General features: G+C 35.1%; 1 protein-coding gene across 14 annotated transcripts in view; it reads left to right on the top strand.

Moving 5' to 3' along the window:
- Window positions 1-15597, top strand: part of NAALADL2 (N-acetylated alpha-linked acidic dipeptidase like 2) — a 1370084-nt gene that overhangs the window by 810300 nt on the left and 544187 nt on the right. For all 14 annotated transcript variants that reach the window (XM_063722339.1, XM_063722336.1, XM_063722335.1 and 11 more), the window contains one exon: window positions 10159-10278. In XM_063722339.1, coding sequence (XP_063578409.1) covers window positions 10159-10278 — 120 coding nt within the window. The remainder of the gene's footprint in view (window positions 1-10158; window positions 10279-15597) is intronic.

Here is a 15597-nt window from a genome sequence, read left to right on the forward strand (position 1 = left end):
AAGTAAATTCAAAGCTAGATTTAGATATGATAGTAGGAAAAGCAGAAACTTGTTTTTAGGTGAGCAATAGTTGTGATAGTATTGTACTTTGTCATTAGCAGAAATGCTTGGGTTTATCATTTCTGAACTTGAGTAGAAAATTACTGTTTTAGTCTAAGCAGGCTTTTCAAACATTTTGTACATTGTGAGTCTCTCTTAGAGAACTAGAAAGGCTCAGAATGATGGATTTGGTTGAAAATGTCAAGTCTGAAAGACTTCAATGCATTAATCATTTCATACGCATGAATAATTTTTGCTACCTCAAGGTGGAGAAGAAACATGGCACTGGAATGTTCCCCTGTGTGGAGCCCCAGCCACCCACAGGTGGACTGTACTGGGGACATTTTCCTGACTTACTTGCTTTTAATTACTGTTTTATTTATTGTGTTTAGCTGATTGTAGGAATTAATAATTCTGCTTTTCTTTTAATTACTCTTCTGTTGCTTCTGCTCAGAGTGGTTTTTCCATTCCTATGTAGATAGGAATGCAATTTTCCAAAATCTTGTACTCCTGAAGCAAACATCTAGCCTACTTGGTGATGTGTTTAAAAATCTTTACTATTGATGATATTAGGGGAAAGCAAGAGAAAAGATATGACTATCCTACGAGTCTCACATTTTTAGTTCTATTGGAATGAATGTAAAAGTGATTGTTTTGCCTTTGCCAGAAGTCTTGTGGTCTCAAGAGTCACAGAGGATGCCGAGTATGAACTTTGGGGTGTGGAATTCCCTACCTGGTAATTACATAAATAATTTTGCTTTGCTTTGACCATGTAATGTATTAGACATTAGGTTTCTTTTAGACACAATGTTTTATCCTTATATAAACTGTTAAAGCTATTAACCATTTAACTGGTATTTATTTACTACTGACTTCACACTGTTTTAAGTGCTTGGGATAAATCAATGAGGAGAAGAAAGATCCTAGCCCTAGTGAAATGTAAACATTGTATAAGGAACAGACAATCAACATAATAAAGAATCAAATTACATGTGTATACACACACACACACACACACACACGTATAAGAAACACATAAGTAAATGTATTTAGCTAAGTATTTAGTTATAGTTAGACATTGAAGCATGCTGTGGAAAAATAAAAGCAGAGTAAAGCAAACTGATAGTGCTGTTTTGGGGTGGAGTGAATGTAGTATTGAACAGGGTGGTTATAGTTGCCATAATAGCTGAAATTTGAAAGAAGACCTGAAAATGGCAAAATAATGAGTCAAATGAATCTGGGAAAAAGGGTGTATTTCTAATAAGAAGGAACAGCTAAAGCCAAGACCCTATGGGACATATACAACTCCAGCTAGTTGCTGTAGTTGTGCCAGGGAGAAAGTGGAGAGTAATAGGCGGTACCAGCTACATAATTTGTAGACTCAATGTAAAATAAAAATGCAGAATGCCTTGTTCAGAAATTATTAAGAGTTTCAAGACAATGACAGCAGAGCATTAAACCAAGCAGGGAGCCTTTTAAAGCACAACCCTTGTCCAACTGCACAGGTCACAAACCTCTGAGGCCAGCCCTGGTAGAAAAGATGAAGTCGTAGAGCAGTATGAAGAGAGGATTATGTAGGGCATAATAGGCCATGCAAGAATTTTGACTTTTATGATCATTCAGATTGGGTACCGATGATCTAATTCACTGTTCTATCTCAAAATCTTCATTTCACTAATGAGGACACTGAGATCCAGAAAAGTTCATTTACTAACCCAAGTTTAGACTGCTAAGTTTTTATAGAATCAGCTCTGCACCATCTGCTTAATCCTCAAAAGGGCCCCTGCCTTTCCATTTACCTTCTACTGCCTTCTCTAGTATACCTGCTTTCTCTTTGGCAAAGAATCGATAAAAATGTGATGATAAATTATATGGGGAAAAGTCCGGATTATAGAGTCAGGCTGTCAATCTTTGAATTACTCTTGTACTATTTAGTAGCTCTGTGACTATGAAAATGTTACTTACCATCTCCTTGCCTTGACTTCTTTATTTGTAAAAAGGGGGGATGATTCCAGTAACTTATCTCTTCTCTTTGAACTGTTGTCATGATTAAAGATGATAATGAATACATAATACTTGTAACAGTGCTGGGTATATAGAATGTACTTAATAAAAATATTTGTTTTTGGTGGTGGTAGTTCTGGATCACTCAATAACTGAAAAAAAGTGTATGTATTGGTTTATTATTTATTGTCTTGCACCATCTTCTAGGGAGTCCCTAGCTAATTTCAACACATCTTGTCTCACTCGAAGCTCCAAATACAAATCTCTCTCTCTCTCTCCATTAAATGATTTATGGTTCTTTTTCAGCATTAACTTCTCTGTTTGGATATATACACATATTCAGTCATTCATTCATTCACTTATTTTATTTAGTTCCTACTGTGTACCAATAACTGTTTTTGGTGCTCAGAACAGAAAGATTGCTGTGGCCACTTTGTGAATGTATGAAGGTGTCCCTATGTGTCTTTATCTGCATATCCCACATCTGTACATAAATATGTATTCAAATATATATCCATACAGTATTATTATATGATATTTTTCTAATCAACTGCAATCATAATCCACTGGAAGCCTAGTTGTTTTGTTATTACCAAACAATGTAAATATCTCATTTTCAGTGAATAATATAGCTATCTGACATAAGGTGTGTAGAGCCATTGTATCAAACAGAATTAAATAGTTCTATCAGAACTACCTTTGTGATATCACTAATTTTGGTCTAGATTCAATGTTTGTTTCTATCTAGTGTGATTATTGACATTTAGGGAGTACAACTGAATAGGAATTAGTAAATTATTTATGTAGTTTGGAAATAGCTACTCTTGTTTATTTTTTGTGTGCATATATGAGCAAGTTGAGCTTGATCAGTTTGAAAAGTTTTCATTTATTTATTTTCTTTATTGATAAGGTAGACTTTTTTGTTTCTTGGCATTATACTTTATTTTTTCCCAAATTTTATTTATTACCTGAAAAAAGTATTTTTTGTAAATTAAAATTCTAATTAAAGATTGAATCTTTCATTTGTGAAAAGTTTGATATTTAAAATAATAGAGGATTATCCATATTAGAGAAATTAATGTGAAATAGAAATGCATGATTTTATTCTCATTGCCATATTTATTAAACAATTTGACACAAAATATCTTTGAATCATTTTACTCTACCTGTTTTTTAAAAAAGGTATAAATTTAATATTTGCATTTATTCTCTATCACTGATGACAGATATTTTTATTTTTCATTTAAATTACTTTATTGATCATAATATTTCTCTCTCACATAGCTCACATATATGTCAATGAATATAGAGTACTCTTCTGGAAACAAAAATCATTGTGTTGGAAGTTATTTTTATTAACTTCTAAGTAGCTTTTTTCCTCCCAGTATAAAAGTCTTATTTTGAGCAGAGTGAGAACTTTAGAGTACCTAAGTAATATACATTCTAGGGCCCCTCTATGGACTGACTTGTGTCTTCTTTCCCAAAATTCATCCATTGATCCTAGACACTCTAGTGTGACTATATTTGAGAATGGCCCTTACAAGAAGGCATTTAAGGTTAAATGAGGTCACAAGGGTTGGGTCCTGATCTGATAAGATTAGTATCCTTGCTGAGCTCGGTGGATCACCCCTGTAATCCCAACACTTTGGGAGGCCGAGGCAGATGGATCATCTGAGGTTGGGAGTTCGAGACCAGCCTAACCAACATGGAGAAACTCCGTCTATACTAAAAATGCAAAATTAGCCGGGTGTGGTGGCGCATGCCTGTAATCCCAGCTACTCAGGAAGGCTGAGGCAGGAGAATCGCTTGAACCCGGGAAGCGGAGGTTACCGTGAGTCAAGATCGCGCCACTGCACTCCAGCTTGGGCAACAAGAGCGAAACTCGGTCTTAAAAAAAAAAAAAGAGAGAGATTAGTATTCTTATAAGAATAGATACCAGAGAGTTTGCTCTCTCTCTTTCTCTCACTTTTTCTGTGTGTGTGTGTGTGTGTGTGTGTGTGTGTGTGTGTGTGTGGTGTGTTTGTCATGTGGGGACATAGTGAGAAGCTGATTGTCCACAAGCCAGTAAGAGAGCCATTGCCAGAAACCAAATTGGCTAGCACCTTGATCTTGAATTCTTAGCCTCCATAACTCAGATAATAAATTTGTGTTGTTTAAGCCATCTAGTCTATGGTATTTTCTTATGACAGCCAATTCTCAGAGATTCTGGTGTGATAGTTCTTGAATGGGACATGGAATCTGAAATTTTAACAATAGTCATTACTCAACAAGTTGATTTGCTGTGTTTAACTTAGTGGTGCCCTCAATAGCGTCTTTAGTGGCCACCAAATGCCCATTGTCCCTTCCAATGAAAAGACCTTCTGGAAGGTGACTAGAAACAATCTAGTGCCATCCTTGAATTCTAGTCATATAAGTTGGACAGCTTCTTTCACCTCTCTGAGCATCATTTTCCTTATCTATAAAACGGTGACAATGCAAGATTGCTATTGAAGAAAATAGGATATTATATGCAATGTTCCTAGCAAATAATAGGAGCTCACTAAATGTTTTCTTTTTCTTAGTTACATCTTTTTTACAAGTCTGAAGCTTGATCTGTATAATAATACATTTCTTCATTATAACATAGGATCCCTGTTAGCATGCCGTTGATAAACAACATCTTTGTCTAAGTGATGTATTTAACGCTTTATGGCACCCATAAAAAGAAGAGGGCAACCTATCTGATTTGGTTTCCAGAGGATCCAGATGAGGGAAAGGAGATTTCTATGGTTTTTATTTTAAAATGTTTGTGATCTATGGCACTCAAATTAAAAACCATAGAACCACTGATATATAGAATGCCGCTTTTAAAAATTAACTTTTTAAAGTGTGGAAATCTTTGTCACAGCTCTGTGTATGTGGCCCACCACTCTTTGTTGTCATCCCAAAACTTTGATTCCTTTTTTAATGTAGAATAAGATATTTTATTTCCTTTTCAATTGTTGCTGTTGTGTTTAATTCCTTGTTCTTGGTTATAAAAATGAATGCATAGAACCTGAAATAAAAATTAACATGTAGCCTTTTAAATATTTCTCTCTGGTAAAAAAAAAAAAAAAAAAAAATTGTAAAACAGAAACTAAGTTGCACCTCTCAATTACTCTCTCTTGTGTGCCAAGGAAGTCCTCATTAGAAAAACTGTGGTACGCACAGAATAGATAGCTTAAGTAACTAGATTTCTGCTCATTTGACATTTCCCATAGAGACCAGTAAGATGTGTCTTAATCATTGGTATTTGGTCATAAGTTAACATAGTACCCCAACTAGTTGAGTGAACAGTTTTCTAGTGTGACGGAATAAATGCAGAAAGAAAAGGTTCATTGTAGCAACAAGAATATATGGAAAAAATGGCTTGGCATTTTATCATATCATTGTATATTGATTTCTGCCTCAGAAAAATTCAATGTGCTTTCCTACAGCTGTGATGTTCAGTTTGTTTGAAAGTATATAGAAAAGACTTTCAAAAAGAATCTAGTTTTAAGGCTTGCTTTGAAGGCAATGGATACGTTTTTATTATTGCCTGTAAATCCATCAAAACATTGAGGCTTCTGTAATTATTGATTTTTAATGCATAAGCCAAAATAAATTGATATAACGTTGTCTGTATTTAGAAATATTTTTTGTGGGAAAAACTACAAATCCTCTTACATGCTAAAACACTTTGATTTATTAACATGTACTACTTAGAGAAGATGAGTTGAAGAGCTATTTAAATTGTTGACTCAGCCTACTGATATGTTCCAATATTGTAAATGTCTTTTGAAGAATTTGTATTTTCGTAACTGTCATACCTTTCAGTTATACAGGCATACCTGGATTTATTGTGTTTCACCTTAGGGTGCTTCACAGATACTGTGTTTTCAACAAATTGAAGGTCACAGCAACCCTGCATTTAGCAAGTCTATTGGTACCATTTTTTCAGCACCTGTGCTCAGCTCACATCTCTATGTCACTTTCTGATAATTCCTGCAATATTCCAATCTTTTTCATTATGGTTATATGTGCTAGGGTTATCTGTGATCAGTAATCTTGGATGTTACCATTGTCCATTGTTATTATTTTGAGGCACCAGGAAATGCACCCATATAAGACAGCAAACTGATTCAGCAAATATTATTTATGTGTGTTCTGACTGCTGTACCCACCAGCCATTTGCCATCTCCCTCCCTCTCCTGGGCCTCCCTATTCCCTGAAACAAAAGAATATTGAAATGAAACCAATTAAGGATCCTACAATGGCCTCTAAGTGAAAGGAAGAGTTACATGTCTCTCACTTTCAATAAGAAGAAATGATTAAGCTTAGTAAGGAAGGCAGGTCAAAAGCCAAGATAGGTCACAAGCTAGGTCCCTTGTGTCAAACAGCCAAGTTGTGAATGCTAAGGAAAAGTTCTTGGAGGCAATTAAAATGCTACTCCAGTGAACACATGAATAATTAGAGAGCAAAACAGCCCTATTGCTGATATGGAGAAAGTTTGAGTGATCAGGATAGAAGATCAAACAAACCACAACATTTTATTTAGCCAAAGCCTAATCCAGAGCAAGCTCCTAACTCTTTTTAGTTGTGTGAAAGCTGCGAGAGATGAGGAAGCTGCAGAAGTTTGAAGTTAACAGAGGTTGATCCATGAGGTTTAAGAAAAGAAGCTATCTCCATGACAAAAGTACAGGGTGAATCAGCACGTTCTAATATAGAAGCCACAGCGAGTTATCTGTAAGACCTAGTTAAGGTACTAATGAAAGTGGCTACACTAAACAAGAGATTTTCCATGTAGACAAAACAGCCTTAGGTTGGAAGAAGATGTCATCTAATACATTCATAGCTAGAGAGAAGAAGGCTAGGCCGGGCTTCCAAGCTCCAAAGGTAAGGCTGACTCTCGTTAGGATGTAATGCTGCTGGTGACTTGAAGTTGAAGCCAGTGCTCATTTACCATTCTAAAAATGCTAGGGTCCTTAAGAATTATGCTAAGCCTACCCTGCTGTGCTTTAGAAATGGAACAACAAAGACTGGATAACAGCAAATGTGTTTACACATGGACTACTGAATAAAAATATTCAACCTAACTGTTGAGACCTACTGCTCTGAAAAAAAAAGATTCCTTTCAAAATATTATTGCTCTTTGACAATGTACCTGGTCACCCAAGAGCTATGATGGTGATGTACAGGAGGTTCATGTTGTTTTCAAAGCTGCTAACACAACATCCATTCTGCAGCCCTTAGATTAAGGAGTAATTTCAACGTTCAAATCTTATTATTTAAGAAATATATTTGTAAGATCGTAGCTTCCCCAGATAGTGATTCCACTGATAAATCTGAGAAAGTACATAGAAAACTTTCTGGAAAGGATATACCATTCTAAATGCCATTAGCCATATTTGTGATTCATGAGAGCAGGTCAAAATATCAGCATTAACGGGAGTTTGAAAGAAATTGGTTTCAACCCTTATGGATGAGTTTGAGGGGTTCAAGATTTTAAGGAGGTAACGGCAAAGGTGGTGGAAATAGCAAGGAAACTAGAATTTGAAGTTGAACCTGAAGATGTGACTAAATTGTTGCAATGTCATGATGAAACTTGAACGGATGAAGAGTTATTTCTTATGAATTAACAAAGAAAGTGGTTTTTTGAGGTGGAATCTACTTCTAGACTCTATCTTTCCAATTCCCGGGAACACTGTTGAAATGACAACAAAGGATTTAGAATACTACGTAAACTGAGTTCACTAAGGCAGCAATAGGGTTTGTGAGATAATTGACACCAATTTTAAAGAAGTTCTATTTTGGGTAAAATGCTATCAAACTGCATGTCATGAGAGATACAGAGAAATATTTTATGAAAGGAAGAGTCAGTTGATGTGGCAAACTTCACTGTTGTCTTATTTTAAGAAATTACCAAAGCCACCCTAACCTTCAGCAACTGTGACCCTGATCAGTTAGCAGCCACCAACATTGAGGCAAGACCTTTCACTAGCAAAAATATAAAAATGTACTGAAAGCTCAGATCAATAAAGTATTTTTAAATTAAGGTATGATACTTTGTTTTAGAAATAATGCTATTGCACACTTAATAGACTATAGTGTGAACATAACTATTATATGTATTGGAAAAACCCAAAATCTGTGTGATTCACTTTATTGCAATATTTGCTTTACTGTGGTAGTATGGAACTGAACTTGCAATCTCTGATGTATGCCTGCATACACGATCTGATCTATATCCTCCAAAACAAGTAAGGTTTTCCTTGACCTCTGCTACATATAAAAAAAGTTCATTTACATAACCAATTGAGTAATAGCCTTATTATAAGATGCTGTCAGTGAATCACAAATAATTAGTAGGTAGCTTAGAAATGAAATGAAAAATAGAAATTTTTCTCACTTTTGCAATGTAATCATTAATATTATGTGATCATTTACTTAATCAGACTTTTAAAATCATATATCAACAGTTATTTATATGGTAATGGTATCAGCAAACTAAAAAACGTATTAAAGGCACTGATTTAATCATTTTTAATAGGAATGAAATTATAATGAAAAATCATTCTGACAGAAGTGTTTTTAACAATTAAATTTTCCTGGCATATCCATTTGAAAGTACAGCTTAACTTTTTAGAGATATTGTATGAGCTATAATCATTTTGATTCAACCCTACTGAGTCCGTAGCATATGCTGGACACCTGGGCGAGTATGGGTATGTAATGGGCTCTTCACCAAGGAATTTCCCTGTATTGGAAACTGAAACTGGCAGACATGTCTAGTGAGGGCCTTAAGAGAGACAAAAACAGATTACTCTGGGAGCCAAAGTAGAGAGAGGCCATATTTGGGCAACAGATAAATAAAATTCATCAGGTAGGTGACATTTGAAATGAACGTTAATGTATTCATAGAGTTTTTACAGATACAGATGAATGTGATGGCTAAAGAAATATTTCATGCCAAAAATGTTTTCTCTAACAGATTTACGGATCTCTTGGAGGTATTCCTATATTCCTCTAGAAACAATGCTCTTTCTTCAGATGAATTTTTTATGGAAGTATTACGTATAAAACTTGTTGAAGTGCATTAGTTTCAATTGAGAAGGATGGAAAGCTTGAGATCTGGATTCTCCATCTTTATTTTTTTCATGATTTGCCATGACTAACTGTTTTTTTTTTTTTAATCAGCCTCTCTGTGGATATATGCTATAATTCGAAATAGCAGATTTGCATTATAATCATTGGAAAGCATAACAACTATTGTTTTAATAATAAATAGATATTACAGAGAGTAAAGCTAAAATCAATCATCTTGGCTCATAGGAATATATGAATCTGCAGTTCAGTGCTTTTTAAGGAGAAGGAAAGGATTCACTACATGAGAAGGTTTTTATTGAAATCTCCAGAAAGGCATGAGATTTTTTCTTTTTTGCATTAATACAGAGGACTTATAAAAATGAGTAACATTGAGGTCAAATGTAACTCTAGGTGAGTAGTGGGAAATGTGACAGAAATGATAATTTGGGGCCATATTCTAAAGTCCTGGGTTGCTAGACTGCCACATGTGGTTGAACAGGTTGTATTCTGCACGACCCAAGGATTTGTCATTCATAGCTGGTTATTGCACAGTCTTGAACAGAGCATCATGAGCAGCTGTTCAGGATGACCATGCAAGTGAGGACGTTGCACTTAATTTGGATAGCAATACAAAACCTTTGAATTTTCTTTCAAGCCTGAGAATTATATAATTGCTGTTGAACCTTAAGGAAATTAATATTTCAGTGTTTTGTAAAATGGCTCATATTCCAGAAACATGAATGTAGAATATTCCAAATGTCTGTTAGAAGAATGAACTGTATTTGTAATTTTTTAGAAGAGAGAGAGAGCAAAGCAAAAATGACTCACACATTTTCTCTAGTGCCCAGAAGAATTGTTGTACCTTGATAGAAATAGAAAGGTCGTGTTTATGGTAATTGGGACAGGGTAAGAGGCAGAATTAATTCTATATTGAACATTTCAAATTATTATGAATAAGTTATACTAAATGGACAATTGGCTATACTTCTTCCTCTGAGGCTTTATTTTTCTTTGTTTTTTCTCCTCTTTCAGGCTGAAGTCATCGATGTGAGTTATGGAATGGCAGATGATTTAAAAAGGATTAGGAAAATTAAAAATGTAACAAATCAGATCGCCCTCCTGAAATTAGGAAAATTGCCACTGCTTTATAAGGTTGGTCCAATGGATGTTATTCAGTTGTTTGGTGAACATTTTGCTTTGTTTTGTTGGAATTACATGCTTTTGTGAATGTGGAGTGTGTATGTGCATATAGGTGTGTGAGAGAGAGAAGGGGAGAGGAAGAAAGAGAGGCAGAGAGTATCACAGAAAGATGGCTTTTCCACATTAGAACATTTTAATTTAAGATATTTAAGAAAAATATATTTATGCCCTTACTTCTTTAGAGAGAAAATACCTTAACTCAGGTAACACTGAGTTTGTGGGACCTTAATAAAATTGGCATACTCTTCATAATGGTACCTATCTGGAATAGTAAAAAATGAGAACCACAATGTGTTCATCTTATGACATATGTGAAACTTCTAATCTATTATCAAATGGACTAATTATCATGTTCTCTATGTTAGACAAGTATCTAGATGATTTATACCCTTTAGTGATTATTTTGTCAACTATATAACTACAGTTACTAACTGTGATCAGGATTTTAATTAAAATATAATATGCTAAGAGTAGCAGAATTTTGATTTATTTTATTTGAATGGAAGTTTATTAACACTCATCCACAGATACACTTACATAATTAAAGCAGCTCAGTCTAAGTTTCTGATGATGAACCAGCACAATAGATAGCCACTACTGCTCATTCTCACTTCATTTCCTTTTTCTATTAAAAAAAAAAAAAGATTAGTGTAGTTATGTCAGCAAAACTGTCTGGTTCTGAAGATATATTGGATTTCTCCTCATTCAACCTTAAATGAGCTTTGCTAATTCCCAGGTCCAAAAACATTTCCAGGAATCTCTTGGCACACTCTATTAGGAAACTAGAGAATATCCTATGTCTTTTTTATTATCTTCCAATAATACTCTTATCCTTAAATCAGTGTTTAATAGTATATTAGACAGGCTAGAATTTTAAGATACTCTTGAAAACAGAATATACAGTGATACTAAATTTTTGCTGGATAATTTTTAATATGTATTAAATGCCTTAAAATAATCATATTTTGACCCAGAAATTCCTGTTCAATCAATGTATTCTAAGGTTGGGGTCAGGGTGGGGGGGCACATGGAGGTGATAAACATAGTAATGACCGATGATGTGACAAAGTATTAGAAATTATATATACATCCAATTTAGTATTTGAAAATCATGCTGCTTTTATACAGCTGAATATGTTATAACAATTCGATGTAAAGGAGAATATTTAATGACATGTAAAAATCCTCATAAATCAAAAAAGAGATCAAGAGAATATTTATAATAATTATAATACTAATGATTTTATTATTGCCTGTGAAGGTAACATTATTAATGACGTGCTAGATAATTTTCTAAGCCTTTAAAAAAATGTATTATATTAATCTTCAAAGTAATCATATTGTTGAGGTAGGGACTATTATTATCTTCAGATTATAAATGGAGTAAGACACAAAAAGAAAAAGTGACTGGCTCAAAGACAAAGAGCTAATTAAATGAAACAATCGGGCCAGGTGCGGTGGCTCATGCCTGTAATCCCAGCACTTTGGGAGGCCGAGGTGGGCAGATCATAAGGTCAGGAGATCGAGACCATCCTGGCCAACATGGTGAAACCCCTCTCTACTAAAAATACAAAATATTAGCCAGGCATGGTGGCGGGTGACTGTAGTCCCAGCTACTCTGGAGGCTGAGGCAGGCGAATCTCTTGAACCCGGGAGGCGGAGCTTGCAGTGAGCTGAGATCGCGCCACTGCACTCCAGCCTGGGCGACAGAGGGCGAGACTCCGTCTCAAAAAAAAAAAAGAAACAATAAGGCTTTCAACCCAGGCAGTCTCATTTCAGATCCCAAGTCTTGAATGTGTATGTATACTTGCCTGTGTGGAGTGGAGTGGGGAGAGCTAGAATACATCAATAGATAGAGAGATAATTAAGAGGTTAAATTAGAATTTTTAGCTAGGATTCCATGATAAAGAAAAGTGAACATTTCAAAGTTAGCTACCAAGCATCCATATTTTAAAGGAAATAATTAAAAATAGGTTAGACTATTAAACCTATCACTCATATCTGAGATAGAAAAGGTTTGGAGATTGTGGGGAGAGGATTTTATGAGCCGAATTTTGGAGAGATTTATGATAAGTTCAACTGCATACCTGGTGACTGGGGCTTCAATGGAACCACATGGAGGGCTTAATGTATGTCCCCTGCACTGTGGGGGACATGATAGTATGGTATCTGATTTTATCTGAGAAGCCTAAAGGTAAGAGATGGGTTTACTAAGAATTTAGTAAATAAATACAAAAAAAATTATCTGTGTTGACATTGGCCTGCATCCCATGAGTAGGGGCAGAAAAATAAATATACATGCGTTTCCCATGGGTCAGTCATAAGCACATGTGACAGAGAGCCAGTGTGGTCTACCTTCACATCTGTACTGAAATTGCCACTTGTAATGGTGACTCATTAGGCAGTGACCAGCCAGATTAAAGTAGCATTTGTCTAGATCAAGTAAATTGCAGTAGGTACTGCTTCAGTTAATTCACAAATGCCCAGGAGATCCAAAGGCAGCTTTAAACATCTGTGAGCCCCAGAACGTGTGAAGCTTCCGTAGGACAAGCACAGTAACATAAGAAAAATCCTCCCCACTGAACCTCTAATTTCTAAGCCTTCTCCAACAACAGATAGGTAAGAGTATAGTTAATACATGGGGAAGGAAATAACAGACCACACCCCTTTCCCCAAAAGCAGACCTGAGCTGGTGGAGGGGTAAGAAGATACAATTTTAAATCAAGAGTAGAATTTTGATCATGATGAGACTAGGAAACCTAATTACTTATTTAAGACTCTGCTAACTCAAATCGATTATAGGACTTTTATTATTAACAATAGAGGAATAGTGGGACAGTCCAACTTTTTATGTAGGTGTTTCAGGAAAAATGAACCTCTATGGATATTTTTAAAAGAGTAATGGGAAAGAAAGTTCTATTGCTTTTGGTACATTACATGAATTTTGCTTGTTCAACCTACCAGTGACAAAAATGTGTGTGGTAGGGGCCAATTATATAACTGGTTAGATAGAATTATGGATAATTTCTACTTTTCCTTTTTTTTTGCATTTCTAAGTGTTCTATAATTATTGTGTATTTATTTTGTATACAGAAACAAGCTTTTGAAAATTCAGGTTAAAATATAGCAATTATAATTTTTTCTAACCCGGCCGGTCATGGTGGCTCACACCTGTAATGCCAGCACCTTTGGATCACGTAAGCCCAGGAGTTCAAGACCAGCCTGGCCAATATGGAAAAACCCTGTCTCTACCAAAGATACAAAAATTAGCTGTGTGTGTTGGCACGCACCTATAATGCTAGCTGCTTGGGAGACTGAGGCACGAGCATCGCTTGAACCCAGGAGGTGGAGGTTGTAGTGAGCCAAGATTTCGCCACTGCACTCCAGCCTGGGTGACAGAATGAAACTCTGTTAAAAAAAAAAAAAAATTCTAACTTTGCTCAGAGGTCAAATACTCAAAATCTTCACCAGTATATGATGGATTAAAACAAAGCAAGTTTCTTTGTATTTGCTACAGATAATATTTACATTATAAAACCCTTTGACCGTATCTACAAAGTAGTGAGTTAGTGGTTTATCTGCAATAGGGCACAGTTATAAAGATCCTGATATCATTTTCCCTGATAATTTTCCTTCTAGGCCTATTAAATAAATTTAACAAAAATTTCTGTGTAGAATGCCCCTTGAGACAGAGCCTTGCCACAAACTTGGCATTGTCTTCTAGAAAGAGGAGACAGGGTGTCCTCTCTGCAACCTTGTAATTTCCATTCTAGCCATCCTTCTGTTTTCTGTGGATTGTCCCGGAGATTTGGGGGAACTCGTTGCTGCTGTATCTGTTAATATACATTCCATTGGTAAGAAAAAGGAAGCATGTATTAAACATAGTTATACAGCATGATTACAGCCAAATTTGCTTCGACTGTCCGTCAAATATATTCTGAAGCTAAAATTCAGAAATGAGGTAAAATGTAATTCAGCTGGGTTGAAAAAGGCAGAAAACCAACAGACTTCTTTATGAATCAACAGTTAGTCATGATTCTAAATGAACATTTAGTCTGGGAACATGCAGCTGAATGACTAAAGAGAAGTTCATTTTATTTTGGCTGTGCAGTAGTTACTAAATCAGAGTTTAAAAATGAATTTGGGAGGGAATCTCTACATCTGAGCTAGGGAGGGCAAAGGGGAAGCATAATTATGATATTAAATTATTAGATTATCTCTTGAAATGAGGGGAAAAATAATCTGCAGTCATGAAGAAGGAGATCTCATTAGTTTGATCATAAATACTAAGAATGTATGTAATTTAATCTCTGGGAAGAGATTGATGAGAAAATCCCAACATTGCAGGGTAGGAACTATGAACTGCAAATGGCTTTCTGATATGTGCTGTGAAATCCACATCTTGCTGCAGAAAAAGAGTCAACCAAGTTCCCCAGATATAGTTGTGCTAGTTTCCTTAAGCTGAAGCCTTAGAGGAAAGGCTTTAGGTTCATTTTAGCTACGTGTTTATAACAGTTTATTTTATGGGAGAGTGCTTTAAATATTTAAACTTTCAGACAAAACATTAATTTGTCACAATGTACTCACATTTCTCTCGGTGATAACCTGACACATAGTAAAACAGATACCAAGACCCTCACAAAATCCCAAACTGCAGAATAGCACTCTAGTATGGAAATTAATTTTATAAAATTCAATAAAAGCATTTGACTTTCTACTTAGGGCCATTTCTACCAGAAGCAATAATAACAAAAAGTTACTGGTACTACAAGACAACTAGAAATCAAGTAAATCCCTCTGAAACATGGAGGTTGGGCCACTGTCTAAATCCACAGTACATATCAGCCCCCTTTCCTGTGGAAGTCAATTTTGTGTGCAGTAAAATTGCAGATGAATAATATATCTTGATTAATTATCCATTTGTGCATAATTAAATTACACAAAAAATCCAAAAACTCTGTTGCTTTTTTTATAAATGCAGTAATATACATCACTACCTAGTACTTTCTGTAATGTGCTAAGATATTAGTCAATATTAGCTAGTTTTTTCATTATTCTTATATAGTTTTTTATCCTTATAATGACAATTTTAAAGGGCCAGACATCCAAATGATTTTGTAGTTTCCTACAAATGAAACATTTTCTATGTATTCATCAGATAAGATTTATATTTTAATATAAATAGAAAGTAATATAGGCAAATGGCTTTTAGATATGTGACTTGACGTCTACATATTATTGTCCCTTATTGGGCCAGTGTATAACTTCAGC

Source organism: Pongo abelii, chromosome 2, assembly GCF_028885655.2.
Source record: "Pongo abelii isolate AG06213 chromosome 2, NHGRI_mPonAbe1-v2.0_pri, whole genome shotgun sequence".
In the NCBI taxonomy this organism is placed as follows: Eukaryota; Metazoa; Chordata; class Mammalia; order Primates; family Hominidae; genus Pongo; species Pongo abelii.